The sequence below is a fragment of the Leucoraja erinacea genome, chromosome 31, assembly GCF_028641065.1.
Source record: "Leucoraja erinacea ecotype New England chromosome 31, Leri_hhj_1, whole genome shotgun sequence".
Lineage (NCBI taxonomy): Eukaryota > Metazoa > Chordata > Chondrichthyes > Rajiformes > Rajidae > Leucoraja > Leucoraja erinaceus.
Genome location: NC_073407.1, coordinates 16,393,612 through 16,407,523, shown reverse-complemented (window position 1 = coordinate 16,407,523; position 13,912 = coordinate 16,393,612). Strand labels below are relative to the sequence as shown.

General features: G+C 44.5%; 1 protein-coding gene across 1 annotated transcript in view; it reads right to left on the bottom strand.

The window, feature by feature from the left end:
* The window catches only part of LOC129711994 (uncharacterized), a 25,958-nt gene extending 12,046 nt beyond the window's left edge, over positions 1-13,912 (bottom strand). Inside the window, exons 1-6 of the mRNA XM_055660102.1 lie at positions 10,863-13,912; positions 8,290-8,382; positions 6,045-6,170; positions 4,173-4,427; positions 3,764-3,968; positions 407-590 (exon numbers count right to left, since the gene is read on the bottom strand). Coding sequence (XP_055516077.1) covers positions 407-590; positions 3,764-3,968; positions 4,173-4,427; positions 6,045-6,170; positions 8,290-8,373 — 854 coding nt within the window. The 5' untranslated portion in view covers positions 8,374-8,382; positions 10,863-13,912. The remainder of the gene's footprint in view (positions 1-406; positions 591-3,763; positions 3,969-4,172; positions 4,428-6,044; positions 6,171-8,289; positions 8,383-10,862) is intronic.

The following is a 13,912-nucleotide window of genomic DNA, read 5'->3' as shown; positions in this document are numbered from 1 at the left end:
ATACTGTGTTTACAAACCTGTTCCACATACGACAATTAAACACTCTTGACTCTGTGTCTGAAGAAGGGTCCCAACCCGAACAGTCGCCCATCCTTTTCCTCCAGAAATGCTGCCTGACCCGCTGAGTTACTCCAGCACTTTGTGTCTATCTTTGGTATAAACCAGCATCTGCAGTTCTTTGTTTCTACCCGTGACTCTATAATCATCTGTGGATGGTGTCTTCAGCTTTTGCATATTATGGTTACCTAATATTATGGTCATTACTTTATCGTATTTTTGGTTATTATATGTTACTTGCATGTTGTTGCATTTAGGGGCCGGTTCAACTGCAGTAAGTTGGGCTATCGGGGAAAAATCTTACAAAAAGCTGGCATTGGTAATGAACCATCTCGGTCTGTGCTCCCACCTGTGGCAGGGTATTCCTCCTCTAATGCCCATCAGACGGAAGCAGCTTCGCTTTCCCAGCTGGAAGCCAACAGGGTACTTGTGCTCACAGCACCAGCTGATGCGGGCAGCCACCAGCCCGTTCACGTGGATCGTGACGCTGAACAGAAAAGCAAAGTGTCGTCTTGAAACGAACTGGAATTGTTCTAGGACAGAGAACGGACACTGTAACATCTGCAGGTTATTCCACAATTCTGTTTACTCAGGTGAGGGACACTGTATGTAACCAAATATTCTGCATTGAAGGAAACCAATCCCCACCTATCCCTCCCTCTAGCTTTACACCTCACTCTACCTATTCTCTCCTCATCTGACACCATTTTGTCTCCTTTTCACTTCTATCACTCACTCCATCCATCAGATAATCACCCCCCTCTCCTGTATCCACCTGTCACCTGCCAGGCTTCATTCCATCCCCACTACTCTCTCCCACTCTTCTCCCCCCTACTACATCAGTGGGCAGCACAGCGACGCACCAGACGGCACCAGACACCTGGGTTCCATCCTGACCTTGGGTGCTGTCTGTGAGGAGTTTGCACGTTTTCCCTGTGTCCGCATAGGTTGACTCCCACATCGAAAACACCTGCAGGTTTGTAAGTTAATTGGCTGCTGTAAAATGACCCTTAATGTGCAGGGAATAGATGAGGAAGTGGGATAACTTAGAATTAGTGTGAATGGTGATCAATGGCCAACATGGACTCGATGGGCCAAAGGGCCTGTTTCCATGCTGTGTCTCTAAACTAAACTAATCAGCCTGAAGAAGGGTCCAGACCTGAAACGGTCATCTCTCCATTCCCTCCACAGATGCCGCCTGACCCGCTGAGTTCCGCCAGCACTATGTTTTCTTTAATACTCAAGTAAATATAGTGGTTTATACAAATTTGTATGAAAAGGCATGTCAAGTAATACCTAGAGTTCTTAAAGGTATACATGCACACAATGACCACAAATATGCCAATCCATCTGTTAGTAACAGAACATTCTCCATCCATGGGAAGTCATTGTCTATATCAGGTTCTTTATGTCACAACTGATTTTGCTAGACAGGCATCATGTCTGCAAATATGCCTCTTGTATTGGTATTGGTTTATTATTGTCACGAGTACCAAGATGCAGTGAAAAACCTTTGTTTGCATGCTATCTAATTAAATCAGATCTTATTATACATGAGCACAATCAAGCCGAACACAAGTAGAACAGGTAGCACCAAGTGGCAACGTCCAGAGTGCAGAATACCGTGTGACAGTATTGTTGTGTAATGGTCCCAGAGGACAAGCGCAATGTCTGCAATGAGGTAGGTTGGAGGACTGGGATTGTAGCCAGGTTATAGGAGTCTGATAACAGAGGGGAAGAAGCTGCATTTATTGCAGCAGGAAGGCACTTATCCATCTTCCACTTCTCATATTGTACAGGGCATTGCTGAAAATGGCATTACAAGAGGACATTTGATACCGTAGGTCCCTGTTCATCATGAAAGTGGCCCCCAAATTGGCTCAGATCATCTTTCTACCAGCACATAGATGAGACAGTCCTTCGGGGCAGACTGGACTTCGACTCAAGCCCAGGACCAATCGAACGCATATCACTTTATCACAACAACCTGTCATCTCTGTCACTTCTAATACAACATGAGTGACTTTGATGTGTAACCAATGAGCAGGCAAAATATTGGTTACTTTAGAGATACAGCATGAAAACAACTCCTTCAGTGAATCGAGTCCACACTGACAATCCAACATCGATTCACAGTAAGTAGTTCCATGGCATTCCACGTTCTCATCCACTGCCTACACACTAGCTGCAATTCACAGAGGCCAATTAACTTACAAGCGCACACATCTTCCGGGTGTGGGATGAAACGAGAGCACCCGGAGGAAACCCATGCAGCCCCAGGGAGAACGTGTAAACTCCACAGAGGCAGCATCTAAGTCAGGATCAACCCAGAGACCCCTAGCGCCTCCCAGATGGCAGAACTACCAGCCATGGTTGGGGTGAAATAAGCTTATTTTAGGCGAAATATGAGCGACCCTCATCAGACTGCACTTGCTGTTTGAATGATTTGATGTGTACCAATGAGCAGGCAAAATTTGGTTACTTTACTGTATACCATATCCAACTCCTCAGAGAATAGATTGACACTGACCAATCCACATAGAGTCACAGAGCTGTTCAGCATGGAAACAGGCCCTTCAGCCCTCATGTCTATGCCCACACACAAATAGACATATCGGGCAGAGGCCATTTAACTGCAAGCGGCCACATCTTCCCTTTAAACCCTTGAAACCATAGCAGCTGCCAAATGCCTGTGCAGCCTCAGAGGTTTTCTGTGTAACTCCAAAAGGCACCATCAAGATCAAGGGTGAGGGGAGGCGCTGTGCCAATGCAGCATGCTGTACAAGGAGGACATTTGTACATGACTGGTGTGTAGACAACAGAGCTCGGTTGAAATAACCCTTTGGAGTTGGTCTTGGAGGGGAGGATGCTCCTCAAACTGCGGAGCATCTTGGACAATACAGCTCACCCATTCCATGACACACTGGTCAACCCGAGGAGTACCTTCAGCAACAGACTGGTTCCACCAAGATGCAGCACAGAACGCCACAGGAGAGCCCTTACCCCATGGCTATCAAACTGTACAGCCCATCTGTCGTGGGGTATGACCACTCCCCTTTCATATCCCATTTCCCCAATCTTTGTACCTCACATTTGGCACTATCCCTCATCACCCATTTATCCATATAGCTGCCGTGTATCTTGTTGCCTGTTTTAAACTGTTGGTTTTCAATGTCCCTCCTGGGAAAATAACCTCAGAACAAGGGGTGACAGCTGGCCCCACCGTCCCTCTTCAGCTGTAGCCGTTTCACACATGACTGGTGTGTACGTAGACCGTCACAGTGAATGTATGTTAGAGCCTTGAAGGTGGCGTAGTGGCGCAGACCCAGAGACCCCGGTTCGTTCCCGACTGCGGGTGCTGTCTATATGGAGTTTGTACATTCTCCCTGTAGCCGCCTGTTTTTTCTCCGTTTTTCACCAGTTTCCGCACACATTCTAAAGACATGCAGGTATGTCAGTTATTTGGCTTCTGTAAATTGCCCCTACTGTGTGGGATAGAACCGGTGTACAGGTGAGTGCCGGTCGGGGTGGACTCGGGCCTGTTTCCACGGTGCATCTCTAAACTAAACTAAACTAAACTAAACTAAGCAGGAGGGAGAGTTTGGAGGAAAAGTTACATCAGTCCATGTAACATCACACAGAACTAAAATAATGCAAAGACATCCAGTGCCCACGGCGGCCTCAGAGGCACAGTTAGGCAGCCTACCTCTATGAACGAGATGTCCCTTGTACACACAAATATTCTCGGCTCCACAGATTTGCTGAAACACCTTCACTTCATCTTGATGATTGGGATTCTGAGTGGAAACCGTTGACCCAGTCCCAAGGTACAGCATGGAGATGTGGACATTGGACCGGTTGGCTGCCTTTAGGATCTTCCACGTGTCTTGCAGGGCATGGGACACTTGAATCTAAGGAGATCATAATGCAAGTTATTCTGTTTAACCTTAACAGAAAGAGTCATTATATTCATTAGATTTCCGCCCAGACAATGTTTCTGGTCCAGTCTATTCCCTCCACAGATGCTGCCTGTCCAGTTCGGTTCTTCCAGCACTCTGCTTTTCCCTTCTGCGAGTGTATTAGCTATGAGTGATGCTCAAATCTCTTAACTCTACCTGTCTGCTCCTGATGCGGTTGTCTCCCAAGGAGGAGGACCACCCTGTCAAGTCAGACGTCTTGATCTTGCTTGGAAATCCCGGAGGCCCCCGCAAAGGGCTGGAGTAAGCAGAGCGGTAGATGGCTCTGGATGGAGGTAGGGCTGATTGTTGGGGGTCGGGTGCCAATCTTGGACGGGCTGGCCTCTGCTTGCGGGCAGTGATGGGGAGGTCCCTTCCACTGACCTGGTTGTGAGCTGCGATCGGCTTGACCAGCTGGAAGGACAAAGGCACGGCATGGTGAGTGAGATCAGGGCAGCCGCATGCTCACGAGACCCTCCCTCAGCCAGACGACATTTTGCAGAAAGGAATTATTCTGAAAGCCTTCGTGTGGTCTGAAAATCTAATAACACCCACCATGGGATTCTGGAATTATAGAGCTATACCGCACAGAAACATGTCCTATGGCCCATTTTGTCCATACCAACCAAGCTGACATACTAGGCTAGTCCCATTTTCCCACATTTGGCCTATAGCTCTCTATTTCCTTCCTAACAAGTTGAACAAGTTAGGTCTTTATTCTTTGAGCGCAGAAGGTTAAGGGGGGACTTGATAGAGGTCTTTAAAATGATGAGAGGGATAGACAGAGTTGATGTGGATAAGCTTTTCCCATTGAGAGTAGGGAAGATTCAAACAAGGGGACATGACTTGAGAATTAAGGGACAGAAGTTTAGGGGTAACATGAGGCCAGGATGAGAGGGCATATAAGATTGTTACGGGTTTGGACACGCTAGAGGCAGGAAACATGTTCCCAATATTGGGGGAGTCCAGAACCAGGGGCCACAGTTTAAGAATAAGGAGTAAGCCATTTAGAACGGAGACGAGGAAACACTTTTTCTCACAGAGAGTGGTGAGTCTGTGGAATTCTTTGCCTCAGAGGGCGGTGGAGGCAGGTTCTCTGGAAGCTTTCAAGAGAGAGCCTGATAGGGCTCTTAAAAATAGCGGAGTCAGGGGATATGGGGAGAAGGCAGGAACATGGTACTGATTGGGGATGATCAGCCATGATCAAATTGAATGACGGTGCTGGCTCGAAGGGCCAAATGGCCTACTCCTGCACCTATTGTCTATTGTCTATTCTTTCACAATTGTCTATGTGATCCCACCTTCTCGTCCGCTCCTTACACACCAGGGGAAATTTACAGAGGCCAATTAACCGACAAAGCTGCACAACTTTGGGAGGACACTGGACCACCCGATAGAAACCCATGCAAACTCCACACAGGCAGTCAAAATCTTGCACTGTGAGGCAGTAGCTTTACCAGCTGTGCCACTGTGCCAACTAAACTTCTTCTAAAATGTCTTCTAATCTTTCTGCTCCTTCAGCACAGATAATAGCTAGAGACAATGATGATCCTCTTACATGAGGTAAGGTGAAAGTATTTTAGTGTGGAGCATAAACACGGACAGAACAATTAGACTAATGGCCTGTTTCCATGGTGCAGAATTCAGCTGGGAATCCTTTCCTTTGCTGAACTACCTTGAGACCTCGGGTGTATTGTATAAGTGTATGTTGCTGTAATCATTCTTTGATTGAAACCTTTTCCTTAAAGGAACTGGTATGAAGGCAAACTATAAGCGGGGTTACTACCTCTGTTAAGGCATTGCCCCAATTTTTACTCCAATTTCCATCCATTCAAGCCAAATCAAATTGAGTTTAATGTCGTATCTACCAGTACAGTGAAGAGACCACTTATACATTAATGCATAAGGATACTTCCTAATGCATCCTTATGCATTAACCGTACATAAGGATGCATTAGGATGTTTAACTGATCCCTATATGATATCCATAACAAATGAATAATGATTTTTTTTTTAAATGGAACAAGTTACCTGATGGAGGTCTTCTAGTAAGAAATATCCCCCTTCTCCATCTACACCTGGAGTGTCACTGAGTGTGAGAGCTCGGAGATACACAGGTCTCGCGTTCCCTCCAAAGCCAGGCCGATGGCAGGATGTCTAAAAATAATGAGAAGTCCCAAGTTATGACAGATCCTCCCATGAAACCAGATAAAGGCTAACGGCATACTCACACCTGACAGTTTCCTTTAGTCTATACAACTACACACAAAGTGCTGGAGTGACTCAGCAGGTCAGGCCGCATCTCTGGAGGACAGGGATGGGTGATGTTTCAGTCGAAACCCTTCTTCATCTCGACCCAAAATGTCACGTTTGCACGTTTGCACGTTCTCCAGAGATGCTGCCTGACCCGCTGAGTTACTCCAGCACTTTGTGTCCTTTTGTGTATTAACCAGCATCTGCCCATATTTATCTGCCCTTAGTCTATATAACCATATAACCATATAACAATTACAGCACGGAAACAGGCCATCTCGGCCCTACAAGTCCGTGCCAAACAACTTTTTTCCCTTAGTCCCACCTGCCTGCACTCATACCATAACCCTCCATTCCCTTCTCATCCATATGCCTATCCAATTTATTTTTAAATGATACCACCGAACCTGCCGCCACCACTTCCACTGGAAGCTCATTCCACACCGCTACCACTCTCTGCGTAAAGAAGTTCCCCCTCATGTTACCCCTAAACTTCTGTCCCTTAATTCTGAAGTCATGTCCTCTTGTTTGAATCTTCCCTATTCTCAAAGGGAAAAGCTTGTCCACATCAACTCTGTCTATCCCTCTCATCATTTTAAAGACCTCTATCAAGTCCCCCCTTAACCTTCTGCGCTCCAGAGAATAAAGACCTAACTTATTCTATATATGCATCATGCTGATTTCACCTGGATATTACCTGGGGTTGTGGCCTCTTGTTATAGGGAGAGGTTGGATGGGCAGGGACTCTTTTCTTTGGAGCCTGGGAGGCTGAATGGTGACCTTATTGAGATGTACAAGATTGTGATTGTGAGGGGCATAATATTACTGACTGTTAAAAAACATTTGGATAGATTTATCGATAGAAAGGGTTTAGAGGGACATGGGCCGAATGCAGGCAAATTGGACTAGCTTACTATGCCAACTTGGTTGATATGGGCGAGATGGGCTAAAGGGCCTGTGTTCATGTTGTATCGCTCCATGGCTCTATCCAGATGACATATCTGACACTCCTGAGCCATTGACAGTTCAGTCCAGCTGAGCCATTTACTATGCCCACACTTACTCTCTCATGAACAACACTAGTGTCTAACGATTGTAACACTTTCAAAACTCACAGTTCCGTGTCCTCACTCAGCTTGGATGGAAATGGCAAGTCTGGAAGTTTAAAACCTTTCGATAAAAAAAGGACAGTGCCTTCACTTTCCCAATAATCAATGATCTGCTCATGGGATTGTAATCTTAGAACAGGCCTGGCTACTCACAGAGAGGACAATATTTTCCATTTTCTATTTTGGATTTAGTTTCTTTTGTGCTTTTTGGTGTTCAGCAAATGCAGGATTTTCCAGACATTAAAAGAGATTTAAATGTTCATGTATAAAATGCATAAAATCAGAATCGTAATAATAAGTAGGGATTGGTTCAGGCTTTAATGTAACTATTCCTTTGACGGGGTGAATAATTTATTTCAAGTAATTGTGAGCTCCTTTGCATTTGCTGCCCCATTCACATTCTGCTTTTACTTTTCTTGACTTAGTCACTTGCCACACATCCAAAATTCAAAATAGTATTGGTCCGTAGTGGTTTGATGTGAAGGACAGAAGGATGGAAGAAGGTGTAGGAAGGAACTGCAGATGCAGTTTGTGCTGAAAATAGACACAACATGCTGGAGTAACTCAGCGAGTCAGGCAGCATCTCTGGCGAAAAGGAACAGGTGACGTTTCGGGGTGAGGCCATTCTTCAGGTTTGAAGAAGGGTTTCAACCTGAAACGTCACCTATTTCTTTTCTCCAGGGATGGAAGGTTTAAGCAACAAGGGGCAGCACAGTGGCGTAGCTGGTGGAGCTGCTGCCTCACGGCGCCAGAAACCTGGGTTTGATCCTGACCTCAGGTATTTTCCGAGTGCCTATACATCAGGTTGATTTGTCATAGCCCAGCTCCAGGAATGCGCGCTGAAAAATCTGGGCTCAGAGCTACATTGCCATCCCTGCTCTCACCACTGGAAGAAGAAAGACTGTGCTACTCACACGTTGCCTGGTTGGAGCAATGTTCCCAGATGTGATCGAGGCCATGGAGAAGGACGAGAGGGCTAATCTCTCGTTTCTTTTCATTCTCTCCACCTGAATAGCCAAGGAAGCAGCAGATTAAACCTGTGGTACATAGAACATAAAGGGAGCAGGCCCATCGGCCCATCATGTCCGTGCCGAACATAATGCAAAGTTGAACTAATTTCCTCTGCCTGCACATGATCCATATCCTTTCATTCCAAGGCATGACCTCAAGATTCAAGAGAGTTTATTGTCATGTGTCCCTTATAGGACAATGACATTCTTGATTTGCTTCAGCACAACAGAACATACTAGGCATGACTACAGAACAGATCAGTGTGTCCAAATACCATTATATAAATATATACACACATGAATCCATTTCCATGATCCAGGTGAGTTGATGGAAGTTGTAGGTAAACCTTTTATGTTTAGGTGCTCCGCAAAAGTCTCCGCAGGCAGGCGCCATCTAGATTTGGAGATTTCTTATTCCTAAAGTTATCAGCTTGAAGGTAAATCCATCCTGTAGTTTGGCATCATTTTTAGAGTCTGATTAAATGCAAGAGGGTACCATACATAAAAGGTACCAGTACACATATCAGTGAAGCTGCATTTATGAACATTTTTTTCCATTAATATACACCCTCTTCCGTTATGATTTTGTGACCAAATAATTTCCAATTTCATAAACTAATGATAAAGTCTATTTAAATTTTTTAAACTTTGAAAATCTATTTTTAACTATTTGAAGGAGCCAGTTTGCCATACCAACATGAAAACTCACCCAAAAAAAACACTGACTATTGTTGATGTGTGTGGGAAGGAACTGGCCTGTTTTAACCAGCATCTGCAGTTCCTTCCTACACATTTTCAAGTCAAGTCAAGTCAAGTTTATTCGTCACATACACATACGAGATGTGCAGTGAAATGAAAAGTGCCAATGCTAGCGGACTTTGTGCAAAAAGACAAACAAACAAACAAGCAAACAACTCCACTGTGAAATCTCCTCAAGGCATGTCTACTTTGAATACATTCTCCTCCTCACTCCAACTGTGATTCCTCCGGGTCTGAAGAAGGGTCTCCTATTCCCTTTCTCCAGAGATGATGCCTATCCCACTGAGACGGTTGTCTGTCCATTCCCTCCACAGATGCTGACTGACCTGCTGAGTCCCTCCAGCACACGTTTTCTTCAAGATTCCAGTTCACCGAAGGACTTTACCTCTAAACTAAATGAAAACTAATCCTCCTTTTCCTACCCGCCTATCCGTCTGGAATGTCAAATGTCCTGAATATTCAGCTCCCGTTTTTGGTCAGCTTGCAATAATGTCTCCCTAAAGACTATTGGATCCTACATTTAATTCTGTTTGTGCCTAACAACTCACCTGTCTTTTGCCGACCAATACTGCCTGATCCGTTGAGTTCCTCCAGCACTTTGTGTGTTACTAACGCTAAATAATTGAGCAATCCATTGAAGTGCTTGTGGGGTTATACATGTTTCATGCAAGGCTGAACTTGCACAGCCAGAAGCTCAACTGGAGGTGTTAGAGCTCAGGCATGTTCACAGGTTGGAGAAACCTGAGCCACCCGGCAATATTGAATGGCGCAAATCCACAAAACTGCCATTGTATTTTTAGAAATTCTAATTTATGCCTTTGAATAATAAATGCAAACATGTCCCTGCAAATAAAGTGAAGTAGGAAAACTGATGTAACCCAAACATTAACTTTGTGTTAATATATTGAATCCAGTCTTGTTGGAACGAAAGGCAGGACAGCCTTTTGTAACGTGTTCAGTTTCTATCCCTGCCCACATGCTGAATACACTTGCTTACTGCAGACAAAATTCTCACTGAATCTATATAATTAATTTAAACTTTAGTTTGTTATTGACACGTGTACCATTTGAAAGCACTCACCACCAAATTCAGAAACTGTTTCTTTCCCACTGTTGTCAGACTACTGAATCGTCCTTCCGTAAGCTAGCGTGCAGTCCCGATCTTCCAACCTACCTCATTGTGGCCCTTCCATTTTTTCTCTGTACCTGTAGCACTGCAATGATGTAACATTATATTCTACACCTGGCATTTTCTCCTTGTACTACCTTGCGATTGCATTCATGTACAGTTTGATATGACCCAAACAAAACCTTTTCACTGTATCTGGGTACATGTGACAATAATACCATGATACCAATGCCAAAAAGGCCAAGCACATTCTTTAAACTAACCACAATCCCAGCATTTTGAAATACGAGCAAACTCAACCCCTAGCTCACTGAATATTTCTACCAATAGCAGCGGTAGGTAAAGATATAGATAAATAACACATAGCGAAGTAGATAAATAGAATTCTAAATGCAATTGGATTCAATGAACATTAAAGAATATGAACAAAAAACAGGACAACATATTCACCTTTTTATATAGTCTGGAAGTTCTTGAATAGTTTTTGAAACATATGAATGGAAATTCTGCTTTAAGTAAGATACCAGCTGGCTGGCACGCACTAATGTTCCTATTGTAACACTTTCCAATATTACTGCAATGACATTACCTGCAATAACTGCTGCTCACTCTCCGTACATTTTGCGCTAGGGGCTGAAGTCCAGCAGGGTCTGCTGCAGTCTCTGGGCTAAAGCGACAAGTCTCCTCCCTTATGGGTCCCTCCTCCAAAATGCAAGGTTTGTAAGGTGATACGTGTTGTTAAAGTCCAAGGCTGTTGCTCAGATCTCAGGGACAGGCTGACAGGAGCGCACAAATTGTGGAAGATTGTCAGGCAGGGACTGCGGATGGTTGGGAAGGTAAATAGCCCGTTGGCCTTATTCTGCAGAGAGGATTAGGGTTTAGAAATGGGGAAGTGCTGATAACATCGTGCAAGGGAGTCAAGAAAAGTGCTGGATAAACACTGAATTAGAAATGAAATTGAAAAATACGAAAAGAGATAATTGAATGTCTTGACTGCTTCTGAATTGATTAGACAATGGAAATTGAAGAAATGTTGCATGACAAACATATGTACTTGTGGGTGTTAAGTTCAGGGAGATGTCCCAAAATTTCTGATAAAAAGAATTGGGTCTTATTACACAATTGGAATACTGATCAAACTACATACTACTATAAACAGAAAACTACTTAAGAACACGTCATTGTATTGTAGTTCTCATCTCTCCACTGATCTGGTTGAAGACCTTGGAGTGTTTCTATGTATCTGTAACCATGCTATAATACTGGTATTTTTTACGTTAATACTGTGATTTTTCTCTTCGCATTTCCTGCTATACGTGTGTATGGCTCGATTGCATTCACACGTGGTATTATCTGATTTAAGGGTCTGTCCCACTTTCACGACCTAATTCACAACCTTTTTTACTCGTGGACATTTTTTATCAGGCCAGAAAAACGCCACGACTTCCTTGATGCCACGAGTACCTACGACTAGCATCACGGCCTGCTACGACCTACCTGCGACCTCCTACAACCTCCTAGGGCCTCATGATGACCATGCTGCAAGTATGAGTCAAGGGCAAACTCGGCAGAGGTCGTGTAGTAGGTTGTGAAAGTGGGACAGGCCCTTAAATTGAATATCACATACACAAAAGCTTTTCACTGAATCTCGCTACATGTGGCAAGAATAAACCAATGCCAATCCCATTCTCATCTCCCATCAATAATTGAACACTAATGCAAGAATTTCATTGTCCTATCTGGGACACATGACAATTAACTTCCTTGACTGGACCTGACTTGACTAATCTCCAATACTGCTCAATGCACCATGATCTCATCACAAACCAACCAGCATTCTCCTTCAGTCAGGTTTCATTCTGAATATCCGTCCACGTCACCAAACTCTCAAGCACTCGGGACTGCTGCAGTCCTCAGACCGGCATCATTGACATAGACCTGCATTCAATCTTAATGGGCAAACAGACAGCATAACACTCGTGTCTCTCTCTCAATACAAGATGGTACAAACAGAAGGAGCAGGAGCCACCGGGAGAGGGTGGAGAGACGAGGGTGCCCTAACATGCACAGAGGACATGGTGCTGACAATGAGGCCTGCAGTGAGATTCAAGCCATTGAAATGTTCCAATCATAGAACGTAGAAGAGTACAGTACAGGAACAGGCCCTTCGGCCCACGATGTCAATTCCAAATATGATGCAAAGTTAAACTCAACTCCTCTACCTTCCGATATCCCTCCATTCTCTGCATATCCACGTGCCTATATAAAAACCTCTTACATATCACTATTATAAATACCTCCACCACCACCCCCTGCAGCATTTTCTAGGCGCCCACTACTCTCTGTAAAAAACTTGCCCGCACATCTCTTTGAAACTTTGCTCCTCTTACCTTAAAGCTATGCTCGCTAGTCTTTGACATTTCTGCCTGAGAAACAAGTTCTGACTGTCTCCCAAATCAATGCCTCCCATCATTTTATATACGTCTAACCTCATATCTCATCCTTCTTCTCACATCTCATCTCCCTATATCCTGCACTCTAGTGATTTACAAACTGTATCTCTTGCTGCCTCCTTGCACAACAAACCTTTCATGTCTTTCAGTGAGCCAAGATCTGTAACCTGGACAGGCAGTGGAGAAACAGTCTGAGACAGGGATGGTGAAGAGACACCGTCACTTGATTTTGCAACACGATTCAGAAGCTCAGATGCCAGCACTGCATTATTTAGAGGGTATCACAAAGGCGGTAGTCCATGAGTTGAAACTATGGGTGCAACTGGCCTGCTGAGACGGATAGTACTGACGGAGCATGCTGGTTGCATCATGGCCTGGTTTAGCTCGAGTTCTTGTCCTCCCCTTTCCATTAGCTTGTCATGTTCTGTGTGTCCTCTCCCATGCTGTATACTACATGGGGAATGCCTACTTAGGCATCCGTTTCCATGGAAATTAGTTTGACCTTAAGTCAGCAAAAAGTCCTCCCATCTTTGAAGATTTCTGCTTCAATAATAAGGTACCATGTAATCCCGTGATACCTGCTCCATGGTCGGATAGCCGGCGACTAAACCGTCTCCCCCACCTGGTTTGCTGGGTGAGGAGGGGTCTGTGGACCCCCAGCAGGACCAAAAACAAGACCTGTTCTAGCGAGCCAACGGCCATCCACACGTCAGTAGAAGTTGCGATCACTGTCGTCCATAGAATTGTAATGAGTGAAGATAAACATGAAATGTAATTCTTCCATCTCCTTGCTTCTCAAAAGAGAAGTTGTTACCAGGATCAAACACGTAACGAATTGGGAGGTAGACACAAAGTGGTGGAGTAACTCAGCGGGACAGGCAGAATCCCTGGAGAGAAGAAATGGGCGATGTTTCGGGTCGAGACCCTTGAATTGGACCAGTGTCAGTAGAACGCAAACTATTTTGTAAATCGTTTATCACTTTAAAAAAGCACTGATATGGAGGCATCTTGCTGTTGATGAAGAATGATGGATGTCCTGAATCCTCTACCAGGTAGGGGTGGTGGAGGCAGATATGATAGTGGTGGTTAAGTGGCTTTTAGATAGGCAGATGGATATGCAGGGAAGGGACAGATATAGATTTGGTGTAGGCAGACAGTTTAACTTGGCACCATATACATCGTGGAT